General features: G+C 50.4%; 4 protein-coding genes across 6 annotated transcripts; 3 read left to right on the forward strand and 1 right to left on the reverse strand.

Annotated features, from left to right (window-relative positions):
- Positions 1-480: 480 nt before the first annotated feature.
- PV06_10058 lies at positions 481-3,595 on the forward strand. 2 transcript variants are annotated; one of them, XM_016411552.1, is made up of 3 exons: positions 481-617; positions 681-1,906; positions 1,964-3,595. In XM_016411552.1, exons 2-3 carry the CDS (start codon positions 1,621-1,623, stop codon positions 3,232-3,234), a joined length of 1,557 nt encoding a protein of 518 aa, XP_016258306.1. In that variant the 5' UTR covers positions 481-617; positions 681-1,620; the 3' UTR covers positions 3,235-3,595. The 2 variants fall into 2 exon arrangements, with proteins under 2 accessions (XP_016258306.1, XP_016258305.1); XM_016411551.1 differs by having other exon boundaries at positions 681-3,595.
- A 393-nt stretch (positions 3,596-3,988) lies between these two features.
- PV06_10059 lies at positions 3,989-6,173 on the forward strand. Of its 2 annotated transcripts, XM_016411553.1 has the most exons (4): positions 3,989-4,351; positions 4,435-4,445; positions 4,581-4,610; positions 4,759-6,173. In XM_016411553.1, the coding sequence occupies exons 1-4, from the start codon at positions 4,286-4,288 to the stop codon at positions 5,564-5,566; spliced, it is 915 nt and encodes a 304-aa protein (XP_016258307.1). In that variant the 5' UTR covers positions 3,989-4,285; the 3' UTR covers positions 5,567-6,173. The 2 variants fall into 2 exon arrangements, with proteins under 2 accessions (XP_016258307.1, XP_016258308.1); XM_016411554.1 differs by having other exon boundaries at positions 4,581-6,173.
- Positions 6,162-8,547, reverse strand: PV06_10060 (uncharacterized protein). The gene has a single exon (XM_016411555.1). It carries the CDS (start codon positions 8,165-8,167, stop codon positions 6,578-6,580), a length of 1,590 nt encoding a protein of 529 aa, XP_016258309.1. The 5' UTR covers positions 8,168-8,547; the 3' UTR covers positions 6,162-6,577.
- Positions 8,548-8,730: 183 nt separating this feature from the next.
- On the forward strand, positions 8,731-13,888 carry PV06_10061 (uncharacterized protein; the record flags this gene model as incomplete). Its single annotated transcript, XM_016411556.1, has 3 exons — positions 8,731-10,257; positions 10,310-10,405; positions 10,454-13,888. Exons 1-3 carry the CDS (start codon positions 8,806-8,808, stop codon positions 13,886-13,888), a joined length of 4,983 nt encoding a protein of 1,660 aa, XP_016258310.1. The 5' UTR covers positions 8,731-8,805.
- Between the last annotated feature and the right edge of the window lie 78 nt (positions 13,889-13,966).

The raw sequence follows: 13,966 nt of genomic DNA on the forward strand, positions 1-13,966 counted from the left end.
CACCAACATGACCCCTCTTCTTCTGCCACCCGAGACAGTCATGACCTACGCGACAAGGCAGGCATAAAGTATACAGACTAGGAGTTTGCGACCGCAAGAAACAATGCATACGCCGCCTTTCGCATTGCCTATCGACCGCACCCCCCATTTCAGGGTCTTGGCCAAGAGGGCATGGTAGGGTGAACGATTGGATTGCCGGGGCCTTCCGCCTCATGTGGCTGCGCCTCGAGGATGGAGACAGAAAAGGTGCACACGCAAACCCAATTCAGAGGGTGGGTGGAAGGGACGGAGGGAGTATGCTAAGTTAGGTGCTGAATGCTGCAATACATAGCCTTGCATATTCGAGGGTATAAGAAGAGTCTAGTGACCCTGACGAACGTAGCGAGGACCTCTCTGCTCCGTTTCGTTCCTAGATTTGAATCCCTAACAATCGACTGCATTGGTGGCTTTTGAATTGCTTCTGCCGTGGTTTGACTGGATTTCCCCGCCAGATCCGACGATCGAAAGACAAAGGCAACTATAGCTGAAGCCACCTATCAAGTACCTTTCAAGTGCCCAATCACTTCTCTACTGACAACGATTGAGTCAAGCTGCAGGTTGTTGCAGCCAGCCAAGGAGTGAGTCCGTGCCAAGGCCGAAGTTGACTCGAGGAAAGAACAGACTGACAGTGGCGCCGCCAGGTCCTTCCTTCCATTTTCAACTCGACCCGGCGAGGCGGCGTGTGCGTCGGCCTCCCTCCCCAATTCATCAATCAATTCAATTGCGCTTCCTCTCTGCCACGCCAACGACCAACGCGGACAACATTCTCTACCGACTTCACATCCCGCTCTCACTCTGTGCACCTCTCCATCCATCACTCTGTCTTCTTCACACTTCAGCGATCTCTCAACCGACTCTCGACTGCATTGTCGCCTTATCCACGATTAACCGGCCCGCATCCCTTCGAACCTCTCCGAACCCCTCCTCCACATTCGAACCACATTCCCACGTCGCAAGTTGTTGGTGTGCATTGATTACACCCTCGACTATCAGCAATCTCGAGTGATTCTCGGACTGCAACGTTACTTGATCTGCGATCGCCGGCCCGTGCCCTTACGCCGCGGATTTGATTCAGGATTGATACATTTGAAAAGGCGGTCTCAAGCGCTCAAACCTTGCAACACCCTTGCCAATTCACAAGCGTCACCAATCGTCCTTGATTACAATCGAGCTTCACTCGATCGAGCACCTCGCTTGACGCCACTATATTCTCCCTCATAAGACTGTCATACTCTGCATCCAATAGGACGGAATCAGCCCGGACAAGGTCGAATCTCTGCTTACAGCGCATACTGCAGTCAGCCTTATCCTCTATACGTCCGAGACTCGCGTCATACATGCCAGATCCCTGGTAGCAGACTCTCTTGGTTATCCTCTTTCGGACCTGCCCACGCCCTCGGGACGGGACTTTCCTTCGATATCCGGCTTGCTTGACGACCACTATTACCGAGAAGAGCTTTGCGATGGCTGAGGCTGTGTGATATGCGATTTTGACAACGTTATCGAGGATCACCACACGCTTATATCACCATCACTATATCTTTAAGCCCCGACCCATTCCTCTTTATTTTCCCCTAGACCATGACTCACTCCTCAGGTGGGATGCCGTACATCAAGAGCGAGCCCGATGATTTCGGCAACAACCCCAATCAGTTCATGTCTTCTTCCAACTTCAATACCTCTCAGGGTTTCAACAACCAATTCAATGTTCAGGACAATGGAAGCATAAATCCGTCCGAACTGTCCAACTTCGGCGGCATGCAGTACAACTTTGGCGGCAACATGTCGTCGAGTTTCAACATGGGCAATTCAGGTTACGATGACAGCGAATTGCTGGAAAGTCTAGACTTCTCTCATAATGGTCAAGGCATGTTGGATGACTTCACAACCCTCAACCAGTCGAGCAACAATAACAGAGGTTCAGGTGCCATACCCATGAGCCAACAAAACCAGATGTCCAACGTGTACTCGAGTACGCCGGATGGACCACCCATTCAGAGCCCCTTTCTGGGAACGTTCGACTACAATCAATTTCGACCTATGGGTTCGTTGCCACAGCACATGTCACCTCTCCAGGGTGGCCAGTTCGGTAAACGTCCAAGCATACAATCAGCGAACCGCAAATCCTCCTCGGACCAGAGATCGCCATTGACTCCACGAGCGGCCGCCATGGCAGGACTTCACATTGGCACTCCAGAGTCCGGAAATCTTGCCAATAGTCGACCAATTAGAGCCCCCAATCTACACAGCCGCCACTCTAAGACTCTTTCTGGCCAGTATGATAGCACTCCCGGAAGTCTTCACTCGTACCTGGACTCCCCTTTGTCATCACCGGGCACTGGCATGCATCATGCTGGCATCTCAGAAACCATTGGCTCTGGACAACATGCGTCCTTGCCTGCCAAGGTTGAAAATGGCATGACAAGTGCAGAAACCATAGAAGCCAAGAAGCGCCGGAGACGAGCTTCGCATAACGCCGTGGAACGAAGACGTCGAGACAACATCAACGAACGGATACAAGACCTATCGCATTTGGTACCACAGCATCGACTCGATGACGACAAGGTCAAGAAACAATTGCAAACCAGCGGTCCGTTGTCACCGACGATGGGTGCTACTAGCATGAGCCCTCCCAATGCTAACAACGCGGCAACCTCATTGCTTGCAGGTGCCTCGGGTCGGCGCGCTGCTAGTACTGCGGGTAACATTACCATTGGGCTGCCCATTGAAGACAAGGAAAAGGGTCCCAACAAAGGTGATATTCTCAACGGCTCAGTCAGCTGGACACGAGACCTAATGTGGGCACTGCATCTGAAATATCAGCAGGAAGATGAGTTAGCATCATACATCACCCAGTTGGGTGGTCAGTGGCCATTTCAGATTACAGACGACGAGAAACGGATGCGCTCTGAGGTCCTGGATGCCATGGAGAAGAACGATTCAAGTACGTTTTCATACTCTAGGACAGACGGAAGCGGTCTCCGTGTGCCTCGCCACACCAATCTTGCTGGAGACAAGGCTCAAGGCAACTCCAGTATGAGCCCCCAAAGTAACTTCGAACTCAGCCCAGGCTTCCACAGCGGCGGTAGTGGCACGGGAAGTGGCAGCAACCCTGGGCAACCACAGTACTGGCACAGTGCCGGTCATGGAGGAATCAGCTTCAAGGAAGAGGACGAATTCATGGAGATGAACTGATTATGTGGTGAATCCGATGGTGTATACAGCATTTGCAGCAAACGTGACGTGGATTGAGATGAAGTGTCACAGCTTAACAGACCGCAGTTGGTCATGATGGCATTAATTCGAGACGGTAGATGTGGGTGGAGTGCTGTCTTGAGTCGAGTTGACTGTCTCTCGTTTTGTCTTGTTTCGTTGGCGCTGGGAATGGTTTATTTGATTGTATTGACGGTTGCTCGGGCATATAAGTTTTGATACCCCTTCCCTTTTGGAACATCTCATCTTTTTTTTTCTTTCTTGTCCTTGCAGGATTGACTGCGGTACGGCATAGGGGCTTGTATTGTAGTAGAGGAGGTAATAGCATCGAAAGGGATTTCCATGCATTTGCGATTCGAATTACAGACATGCCCAGCCAGTGTCTAGGTCCTGTATCATTGGGAAATACAGAGGATCTTGCTAGCTTACTATCCGAAGTCTGCTGCTTGATCCTGTAGTCCGTACGGTCATCTGGAGACCCCTCTGGGAAGGGGAAATTGTGATTACCTCCCTCCCTTAGGTCTCTATCGGTACTCCGTACCAACGGAGTATCGGTAGCTGTAGTTGCTCGGATCCATAACCGAAATGCAGCAGGGCTTCTCCAAGTTTCTCCATATGGTGTAGAGAAATACTGGGTAGGTGCCCGACTCAACCCGCATAGTGTTCCCCCTTTGGAGGCTGGTGCCGCCATTTATCCGTCCATCACCACACAAGCTGCGCCGGAGCGGGAGCCGATATCGTCCCTCCTGCGCCCTGCTACTCGCTTTCAGAACAAATAATTTCTTCCATATCCATTAATACCCGACATTATTGCTGGTTACCTTTGTAGTAGCAAATCGACCAGATTCATCTCACACCTTTTGCGCACAGTAGCGAGGATAAAGCAAGGCTTTCTTCTGGCTCACTCTCTCCACTCCTTTCTTCGGTGTCCGTTCGTCCTTGGTCGCTCGTTCACACACACGACTCAACCACCTCCTGGTCAGCCATCGGATAAAGCACATACCAAAAACAAAAAAACAAAAAAGAAGTCAAGATGACGGAGAAGCCGCTTCCTTTCGTCTACCAGTTCGCTGCTGGCGCTGTCGCCGGTGTGTCTGAAGTATGTTATCCCCCGGTCGCGCTACAACTGGGACCGCAACTCCCATGCCAGGTCGCGGTTGGTTGCTAACCTGTGTCTTGTAGATTTTGATAATGTGAGCCAACATAGCTGTGCATGAACCTTTCGCACATCCATTCTCATCCTGCCCCTGCGCGCGACTCAACGAAAAACTCCCTGCGCGAATAAACAACGAATGAGCCGTGAAGCTGACAAGTGTGAATGTCTCTAGGTATCCGCTGGATGTGATCAAGACGAGAGTGTTAGTATACCCTGGTTGTTCCTTACTTTGGCTACTCCCCTCACGGGCGTCGAGTTATATCTCTCGCCCCAAGTTGGCACTTTCTGGATGATCAATCTTGGTAGAATCGCGTCAAGAAGCCACTACTGACAATGTGGTTCTTACACAGACAACTGCAGGGAAAGCCAATTCCAGGACAAGATTACTACACCGGCATGGCCGACTGCTTCAAGAAGATTGTCAAAAACGAGGGTCCTTCGAGACTGTACCGTGGCATTGCGGCCCCGATCATGATGGAGGCGCCCAAGCGTGCCACCAAGTTCGCCGCCAACGACTCCTGGGGTGTCTTCTACCGTCGTCTTTTCGGTGTCGAGAAGCCGACGCAACCTCTCGCCATCCTGACCGGTGCCACCGCGGGTGCCACCGAGTCCTTCGTCGTCGTCCCCTTTGAACTCGTCAAGATCAGACTCCAGGACCGCTCGTCTGCGGGCAAGTACAACGGCATCGTGGACTGTGTGGTCAAGACCGTCAAGGCAGAGGGCCCGCTCGCCATGTACAACGGCCTGGAGAGCACGCTGTGGCGCCACATCCTCTGGAACGCCGGTTATTTCGGCTGCATCTTCCAGGTCAAGGCGCTGATGCCAAAGGTCGACCCGAAGAAGGAAAAGGGCAGGGCCATGTTCACCGATTTCACGTCGGGCGCGATCGGAGGAACCGTCGGGACGATACTGAACACGCCCATGGACGTGGTCAAGAGCAGGATCCAGAACAGCCCCAAGGTCGCCGGCAGCGCGCCCAAGTACAACTGGGCCTGGCCCGGATTGGGGACGATCATGAAGGAGGAAGGCTTCGCCGCCCTGTACAAGGGTTTCCTGCCAAAGGTGCTGAGACTGGGACCTGGCGGTGGTGTGTTGCTCGTGGTGTACACCGGCGTCATTGACTGGTTCCGCAAGATGGGCGCACAACCTGTCGCTTAGAGAAATGGACTTGCAAAGGAAAAAAAATCTAAGAACGAAAAGAAGAAAGGTACAAATGCTTGCAAACACACAAAATTCCACGGTGTAAATGTCTCACAGCAATGGCGACTCAGCGCGGCAGTTCCAGGTCCAAGGCGTACGTGTTTATATGGTTGGTAGAAACCGTCAAGCTGTCGAGTGGTCACATCAGAACATGGTCATAGTGAGACTGACTCTGCGAAACGGGTCGGGAAAGGGCAAAGTTCTTGTCCTCGCGACGATGTCGTTGACAATCCGAATCCTCTTGATGGCTGACGTTGGGAATTACTGGTTGGATTTTGTTCTCCTGTGTCTTTCTTTCTAGCATCCTGTACGACCATCTGGGGCGGGAGCAAGAGGAAGCAAAAGGGAAATAGACACTTTGATAGACACCCCACCCGACGTTATGCCTTGCTAGCGGCCAATCGGACGGGCAAAGAAGACTGAGCTTGATCTCGCAAATACTAAACGACAGCCTTGGATGTTTCTTCAGACTCTGATTCCACTGCTAGTACGGGGAAGCTAGGACGACATAGACAATGGATAGGTACTTGGTGAGAAACGGACAGTCGATATGCACGGAACTCATGTTTATTTTCTCATTTGATTGTTTTTGACGTTGTTTTCATACATACAGAGTGTCCAAAGGTCGCCATTGTCGACGGATCAATTTCGAGGTTGCTCGACTTATTCCAGGCATGGTGTTCAACGCCCATCCAATTCCTACACTCCCTTGAAATCCGACCTCCTTGACACGTGTGATACTCTGTGCAGAGGACCAATGGTGATACCCAACAGCTTAGTTGTTTACAACATCATCCTTGCGAACCCGTATTCGTGCGAGCGTCATTTGCCAAATCTCCTTGCCTCTTGAATCATACACGTGAATGATGTCTGACGCAGTAACTAATACATAATTCCTTCTCAGGTGAAAATGTGAACGACAAAAAAAACCGACAAACTCTCAGTCCCCTGACGAATACAACACAGAGATCATCTCGCTCTTCGGACATACCACCTCGACCTCTGGCCCAGTTCAAGCTCAATCTTCACCTTGGACGGTGGAAGTGGCGGCTTGAGTATCAGTTGGTCTGCTTTGCCACTCTGCTCGTCCGACTTTGTTGTCGAAGTCGACGTGGCTGAAAGAGAAGGCTGACTCGACTTCGTCTGACTCTCGGAGCTTTCCACCAATGCCTTTTGACCAGAGTCAAGGTCGACAGCGGTGACCACTTCATCGTTGACCTTGATGAGTGGCTTATCAACTGTAGGGGTTGGTACCTCGGACGCGTGCTCCGGTTTGCTACGAATCTGCAAACCCTCTTCGACTTTGTCTGGGTTCGAACCTCTCTGCTCCGTCTCCGTCCGAGGTGTCTTGATCTTGGTAGAGGGAATTTGAACATTCTTCACGGCTTGAGGACTCCATAATCGCTTTTCCAAAGCCGCCGTCCACCCGGCCCGTCGGGCAATTTCCCCAATGATCAAGTCACATTCGCCCAAGAGTTCGATATCAACCTTGACACCTTCTCGTTGGCACCGGTCCTTGCTGATCCAGATCTGTGGTACATTGGGTGGTATGGCAAGGAGCATTTCGTTTACCGGAGCGACTTTTAGGGATGTGCCGATGATAACGAGCAGGTCCACTTTCGTCTTATCGATGTTCAGCCTGGGAGCGTAAGACTGCGATATGTGTTCCCCGAAAAAAGTCATGTCTGGCTTGAGTAAACCCTTGGGAAAAGGTCTCCGACTCTCTTCCATGTCAGAGTCAGAATCTTCAAGTTCGTCTCGTTTTCTTTTTCTTTTCCCGCTTCGCCCTCTTTGCTTCGTCGCCTTTTTATCAACGTCAAGTGAACATTTACAAAAAGGAATGTTGCCTTGGCGTACAACGGCCATGTATTTTCTGGCCGATATCGCCTTCCCACAACTCATACACGACGCGGTGGACAACGTCCCGTGACATTGGATGAGTTTGTCTGTCGTCACACCAGCTGCTGTCTCCAAGCCGTCAATGTTTTGAGTGTAATTGGTGAGAAGCTTTCCTTTAGCTTGAAGCAAGGCGAGAAAGGCGTGGGTCGCACTGTACTTGGGAACCAAAGGAGCCTCAGATGAAGCGCTGTCTTTGTCGGCCCCATTGGCTGGTACGAGGCCTTGCATTCTAGGGAAGACCTTTGCAGCCTGTTTAAAGAACTCGCCTGGATCCGTCTTGAAGTTGTCAATGTGAAACAATTCTTGGGGGTCGTCATACTTCGAGTCCACCAGTAAATTGTAGACGCCATTCGTCGAGCGGAAGTCCGGAACCCCTAGAGAGGTCGAGATTCCTGCCCCACTCAGAACAATAATGTTCCTGGAGCGTCTGAAAAGTTGAACAGCATGGTCGAAAGTGTAATATTCGTTTAAACGAGGGCGGATCTGCGGAATGTTCTTCACGGGCGACGACAATCGTCGAGGTGGTAGCGATGATGCCCTCTCCGCGCTCAATTCGAGTAGTCGCATTAATTTATTCGGCGAAGGCCTTGAGGCTGAAACACTAGAGTCCGCATCGGAGTCTTGGTGTCGAGCAGGCGAATGTGGTGCTGAATGTGACATGGTGATACTTGAAAGTGCTGGTCTTGTGACCAGGAGGTCTGGTGCGTTTAGTCGAGTAAAGGGAGTCGTGATGTCGTACAAAGCTCTTTAGGATACAGGTTGAGATAGATGGATTGATTCATCATATCAAAGGTTTAACGACTCGGCACGGTAAACTCGGATCTCGTGTTTGCCAACCCTGACCTCCGTGGTATGATGTCGAGGACGCGGTGCGAGGCCAAGTCATATCCAGGGATTGGGCGAGCGTTCGAGTCAGAGTGATCTTAATATGGACCGTAGGAGAAAGAGTGTTTGTGTCAACTCAAGGCAATCTCTTGTGATCTCCTTTGCCCGTTCGTGCTGTGTTGCGCCTGAAGTGTTGGAGGCTGTGCAATTGCGATCCTTCGATTCTTGTGTTCTGTAAAAAACGAGCTGACGAGTCCGAGGCTGTAAGTGCCCAATGACATCATTCCTGTGAAAGTCCCGTGACCACGTCTGCACAGCGCGTTCTGTCGCGTCGCTCTTTCTTAACCGCGTCGAGTCTTTTCATTGACCACAAACATTGAGTATTGTTTTGGATCTGAATTCTTGCTGCAACGACTCACCATTTCCTTTCCTTAGTTTGGCCATGCCTTGTCGACAACGTTTGCCCTGGAATTATGCCCTCCGCGCCCCTCACCTCCTCGTCTCAATCGCCAAAGAAGGGCAAGGCGCATGCGTACAATAACAAGTTGACTGCGATACAAGAAGACAAGGAAAACCAGACATCCCAACAACAAAACCCTATAGATGGATGCAGTGAAGATGAACACAACTTTGACTCCTGCACTCCCGAACGAAAGATTCCTCATACACCAGCCGTACGCATCCCGTTTGAAGATCTCATCGCAAACACTGAAGATGCTTTCAACTGTGCTCCGCCACTAGCAACACCAAGAGATCATGTGCTGTGGGATCCGCATAGCTCAGACTTATCAGGAGCTGCGGCTGGAACGCAAAGAAGTAGGAAGCGTGCACATAGCTCATCACCGGCGTCCTCACAACACGTTTCAGCACAGAATGATGCTTTAAACCTCGATACTTTGAATAAATCCCTACGAACTCCAAACAATGACCCCACCCAAGATCTCTGGAACAGATACACCGTTGCAAATGCCCCGAAGAATAATCAAGATGGGCAGGCAACGGCGAATTATGGTCACCTAATCCCCTCGTCGCCGCAAACTCCTAGCACGACTAGTAAAGATGGCAGCCTTCGCCGAACACACAGCTGCGGAGTAGAATGGCCCACATCTAAAGCAAAGCGCCGGAGGATTGAGTCCAACATCAATCACGGCCGCACAAAACAGCTGTTTGCTGCGTCTCGACAAGATATCCTCCGTCGCGACCTGTCCAATAACACTCGTGTTGGCCTACTCTTGGAGAAGATACAGGAAAGTTTGACTAAGAAACCTGTCCCGACTGAGGAGAGTCCTTCAAGTTCTTCCCCTCTGCCAGATCTGGCGAGACGTTCGCAGGCTTTAGTATCGCCAACACGACCCCAAAGCCAAGGCTGGGCATCGCGAGGTGGACAAAACGTAGCCGATCATGTATTTGCCCAAGCGTCCAGTCCGAAGTCCCAGGGAAATGCTCAGAAGGACAAGTCTTTCAGTTCTGAATTTGAAGATGATGGCATTGATCTCGAGGCTTTCGAAAATTTGGAGCATGCACTCGAGCACGAGGCAGAGATGGAAACTTACAATGCAAGGAACGAGCGTCGCACTGGCCCTTCGAATGCGGCCGAACAAATGCATGAAGCTGGCGCGACGTCGAAAGAGTTAGCAGATGAAACCAATATGAATGAGGCTCCCGAGGAGTTTGACGACGAGTTTTACGATGACGACGAAGACATCATGGACGAAATGATCGGTCTGGCCGCTCAATATGACTCGCAGAGCAAGTCTCCGACTGAGAAACAAACAAACAAGGTACATTTTACAGCTGTTCAGCCTAAACGCTTGGAAACACTTGATGAATTTGACGACGCTTTCGATGATGACGATGATGACTTATGGAACGTCATCGCTAACGCGACTTCGCTTACCGGGGGAGGAAGCAAACCGGCTGGCTCGGTGGGTTCAGGACTTGACCTAATTTGATGAAAAATGCTGATAGAGTATATAGAGCATTGTGGATAACAGAGCCATCAAACGTTACCTTGTCATCGACGTGTTTGAGAGTATGTACGAGTACAAGCCAGGACGTAAGCGACCAGAAAAAGTGTGCCCACCTGCTCTTCGCTACTTATCCATTTCTGACACGTTACAGATGCTCTCCGTCAAGGATGAAAAGACTGGTATGCTCTACATCGTCTACCTCCGCGAGTCCTGGTATGATACTCGTTGCAACAAAGGCTCATATGTCCACATCATTGGGAACTTTGATCGCACCGGGCAGTGCGTCGTCAATGACGCCGAAAATATGATAATCCTCCATCCTGATCATCTCATCTCTTCAACTGTGGTAGGTGATTCTTTCACTTGCACGCGAAGAGCAGTGCTGCAAGACAGAGTCAAAGCCACCGGGGCAGCTACTCAACCACAAGTCTATGGTCATATCTTGCACGAAGTCTTTGGACAAGCGCTGTGTATCAACACTTGGGACGTCGATACAATCAGAGCTATCATCGCCAAAATCTTGCCAAACTATCTCGAGTCGCTCTATGAGATCAATGTCCAGATGCAAGATGCTGCTGAATATCTACTTGGGAAAGCACCTGAGCTAATGGCCTGGGCAAGTGTCTTTGTGGGTGATACTTTATCCCCAGATGCTGTGGCTCGTGACCGCCATGGCTTGCTCGTTCCGACCACAATCAACAAGCTGCTAGAACTCGAGGAACACATCTGGTCTCCCATGTACGGGCTTAAAGGTAACATAGATGCGACAGTGCAAGCACAGATGAAGCTGCCAGAAGACTCCGCGCCAAGAACCCTGCTGGTTCCCTTTGAGCTTAAGACAGGCAAGAGAGACAACGTTGAACAACATCGAGTGCAAACGGCTTTATACACTCTGCTCCTGTCTGACAGATACGACATCAACGTTACATGTGGTATCCTGTATTATTTAGAATCATCAAAGACATTCCGCGTGGAGGGCGTCAGAAATGAGCTTCGGCATATGATCATTGAGCGGAATGAACTTTCTTGTTATGTTCACGACAAGTTGGCATTGCCGCCAATGATCAAAAAGGAGCATCTCTGCAAGAACTGCTATTCCAAACCTGCTTGCTTCATTTATCACAAGCTTTCAGAAGGCGGCGACGGTGTTTCCAGCGGGCTAGGGGACATATTCAATGAGGTGGTTGACCATCTTAGCCCAGCTCATCAGACCTTTTTCAGAAAGTGGGACGATTTGCTCACACGAGAAGAACGCGACAGTATGAAGTTTCGAAGGGAATTATGGACGATGCTGAGCTCCGAACGCGAGGCTGTCGGCAGATGCTTCTCTGAAGTTATGATACAACCAGGTTCCGCTTTTGAAAATCCCGGGAGCTCGAAGATCAACAGATTTGAGTACACCTTTGTGAAGCACAAACCTCGCCCTGGATATTCGTTCACGGAATCTCAAATCACCACAGGGGATCCTATCGTGATATCCGACGAGAACGGTCACTTCAACTTTGCTGCAGGTTTTGTCACGAACGTACGGCCCACCCGAGTTGTGGTGGCAGTAGATCGAAAACTTCGACAGGCGACACGGACATTGCAGGGATTTGACTCGGTTAAGAACCAGGTCTTCTCGGGTGTCATTGCTCCCGAGATCGAAGATGCATCTGCCAGCGACTCGCCTTTTCTTTACCGGATTGACAAGGATGAATTTGCTAATGGAATGGCAACCGCTCGCAATAACATCATCCGCATGATGGAGAAAGATCTCTGGAGAGCACGTGAACTTCGACAGTTGATCATCGACAACAAACCTCCCGAGTTTAAAGTTAGTTCAACAGCGTACACTTTGACTGGGACAGCGTCTCAGTCGAATTTGAATATCGACCAGCGTCGAGCAATCGAGAAGGTCATGAGTGCAAAAGATTATGCCTTGATTCTGGGAATGCCTGGAACAGGCAAGACAACCACTATAGCTCACATTATCCGTGCATTGGTCTCACAGGGCAAATCAGTTCTCCTTGCATCTTACACTCATACAGCTGTCGACAACATCTTGTTGAAAATTAAGGATGACAAGATTCCGATATTACGCATTGGTGCTGTTAACAAAGTGCATCCTGATATCAAGTCTTTTGCACACTTATCCGGGGCCCCGAAACATACCATGGAAGACTTACGCGATTCTTGGGAAAATACCAAAGTTGTGGCGACGACCTGCCTTGGAGTTAGTCATGGCATCTTCAACGCGCGTACCTTTGACTATTGTATTGTCGACGAAGCTTCTCAGATCACGTTGCCTGTCTGTTTAGGCCCGATCAGAATGGCCCGTACATTCATCCTCGTCGGTGATCACTACCAGTTACCACCATTGGTGCAGAACAAACAAGCTCTAGAAGGTGGTCTAGACGTCAGCCTTTTCAAGCTCCTGTCCGATGCACAGCCTGAGTCAGTCGTTAATCTAGAACACCAGTATCGAATGGCAGAGGACATCATGCTGTTGTCGAAAGAGCTTGTTTACATTGGCCGAATCAAGTGTGGCAACGAAGCGGTTGCGAATCGAACTTTGCACATTCCTGATTTAGAAGCTGGGCTTACTCTACACCATCATACTGCTTCGACTGCGCCTTTGTCTTCACAAGATCTTTGTTTGTCTGATAGTAGCTGCTGGCTCATGCGGGCGCTATTGCCATCCTCACGGTGCTTGTTCCTGAACACAGACACTATCAATTCACCAGATTCGGGACAAGAAGCTGTGTCCGGAGCACGTATCACAAACACATGCGAATCCAAGTTGACGGCTCAATTGGTGGCTACTCTGATTGACTCGGGCATTGCTCCTCGATCGATCGGTGTTATAACCTTTTATCGCTCTCAACTCGCATTAATCAGGTCAGATGTCAAAACTGCAGCTGGATCGGTGGCTGCGGGAGAAGTCGAGATGCATACCGCAGACAAGTATCAGGGTCGAGACAAAGAAGTCGTCATTCTCAGTTGCGTGAGAAGCAACAAGAACAGCCACGTGGGAGACTTGCTGAAAGACTGGCGGAGAGTGAACGTCGCTGTAACTCGGGCTCGGAGTAAGCTACTTATTCTCGGCAGTAAGCAGACCCTGGGAGGCAGTGACGTTCCAATTCTTCAAGGCATGGTCAGGATCATGCTCGACAAAGGCTGGGTTTTAGATTTGCCAATGGGTGCCACTCAGTCGCATTTGTTCGAGGCCATCCCGGGACCGACACAAAAAAGTACGTTTACGCGCGGAGGAGACCGAGGATCTTCTCACCCAGCATCGACCGTCCCCACAAAGGAACAGCGTCCCCTGGGGACCGTGGCCGCCGCTAATGGCAGTCCCAAGAAGCGAAACGGCACTTTCAGGACGCCGGACAAGGTGGTTCGTGGGAGTTGCGCAGTTTTAGGCCAGGCCGAGAAACTTTTGGCTAGCAACCCGGTCGTGCAGGATGTGATGAATGAGCTCGATAGTGGCGATGGTTTAACTGGAAAAGAGAATTATGATCTGAATGTGAATATGATGACGGACGATATGGACTTGGTGGATATGGATGCGGATTTTGACCCAACTGATTTTGGACTATGCTGAGAGCAATTACCTATTGCAGTGGGCCTTTTGGACTAGAACTATTTCCTGCCTTTGGGTCAGAGTCACAATGCCTTACAC

Source organism: Exophiala oligosperma, assembly GCF_000835515.1.
Source record: "Exophiala oligosperma strain CBS 72588 unplaced genomic scaffold supercont1.11, whole genome shotgun sequence".
NCBI lineage: Eukaryota > Fungi > Ascomycota > Eurotiomycetes > Chaetothyriales > Herpotrichiellaceae > Exophiala > Exophiala oligosperma.

Excerpts from the sequence above, each read along its gene's own strand:
- PV06_10058 (XM_016411551.1), top strand. The coding sequence starts at position 1,621 with ATGACTCACTCCTCAGGTGGGATGCCGTACATCAAGAGCGAGCCCGAT.
- PV06_10059 (XM_016411553.1), top strand. The coding sequence starts at position 4,286 with ATGACGGAGAAGCCGCTTCCTTTCGTCTACCAGTTCGCTGCTGGCGCT. Across the intron at positions 4,611-4,758 it reads GATGTGATCAAGACGAGAGT|ACAACTGCAGGGAAAGCCAA; the intron begins GTTAGTATACCC and ends GTTCTTACACAG.
- PV06_10060 (XM_016411555.1), bottom strand. The coding sequence starts at position 8,167 with ATGTCACATTCAGCACCACATTCGCCTGCTCGACACCAAGACTCCGAT.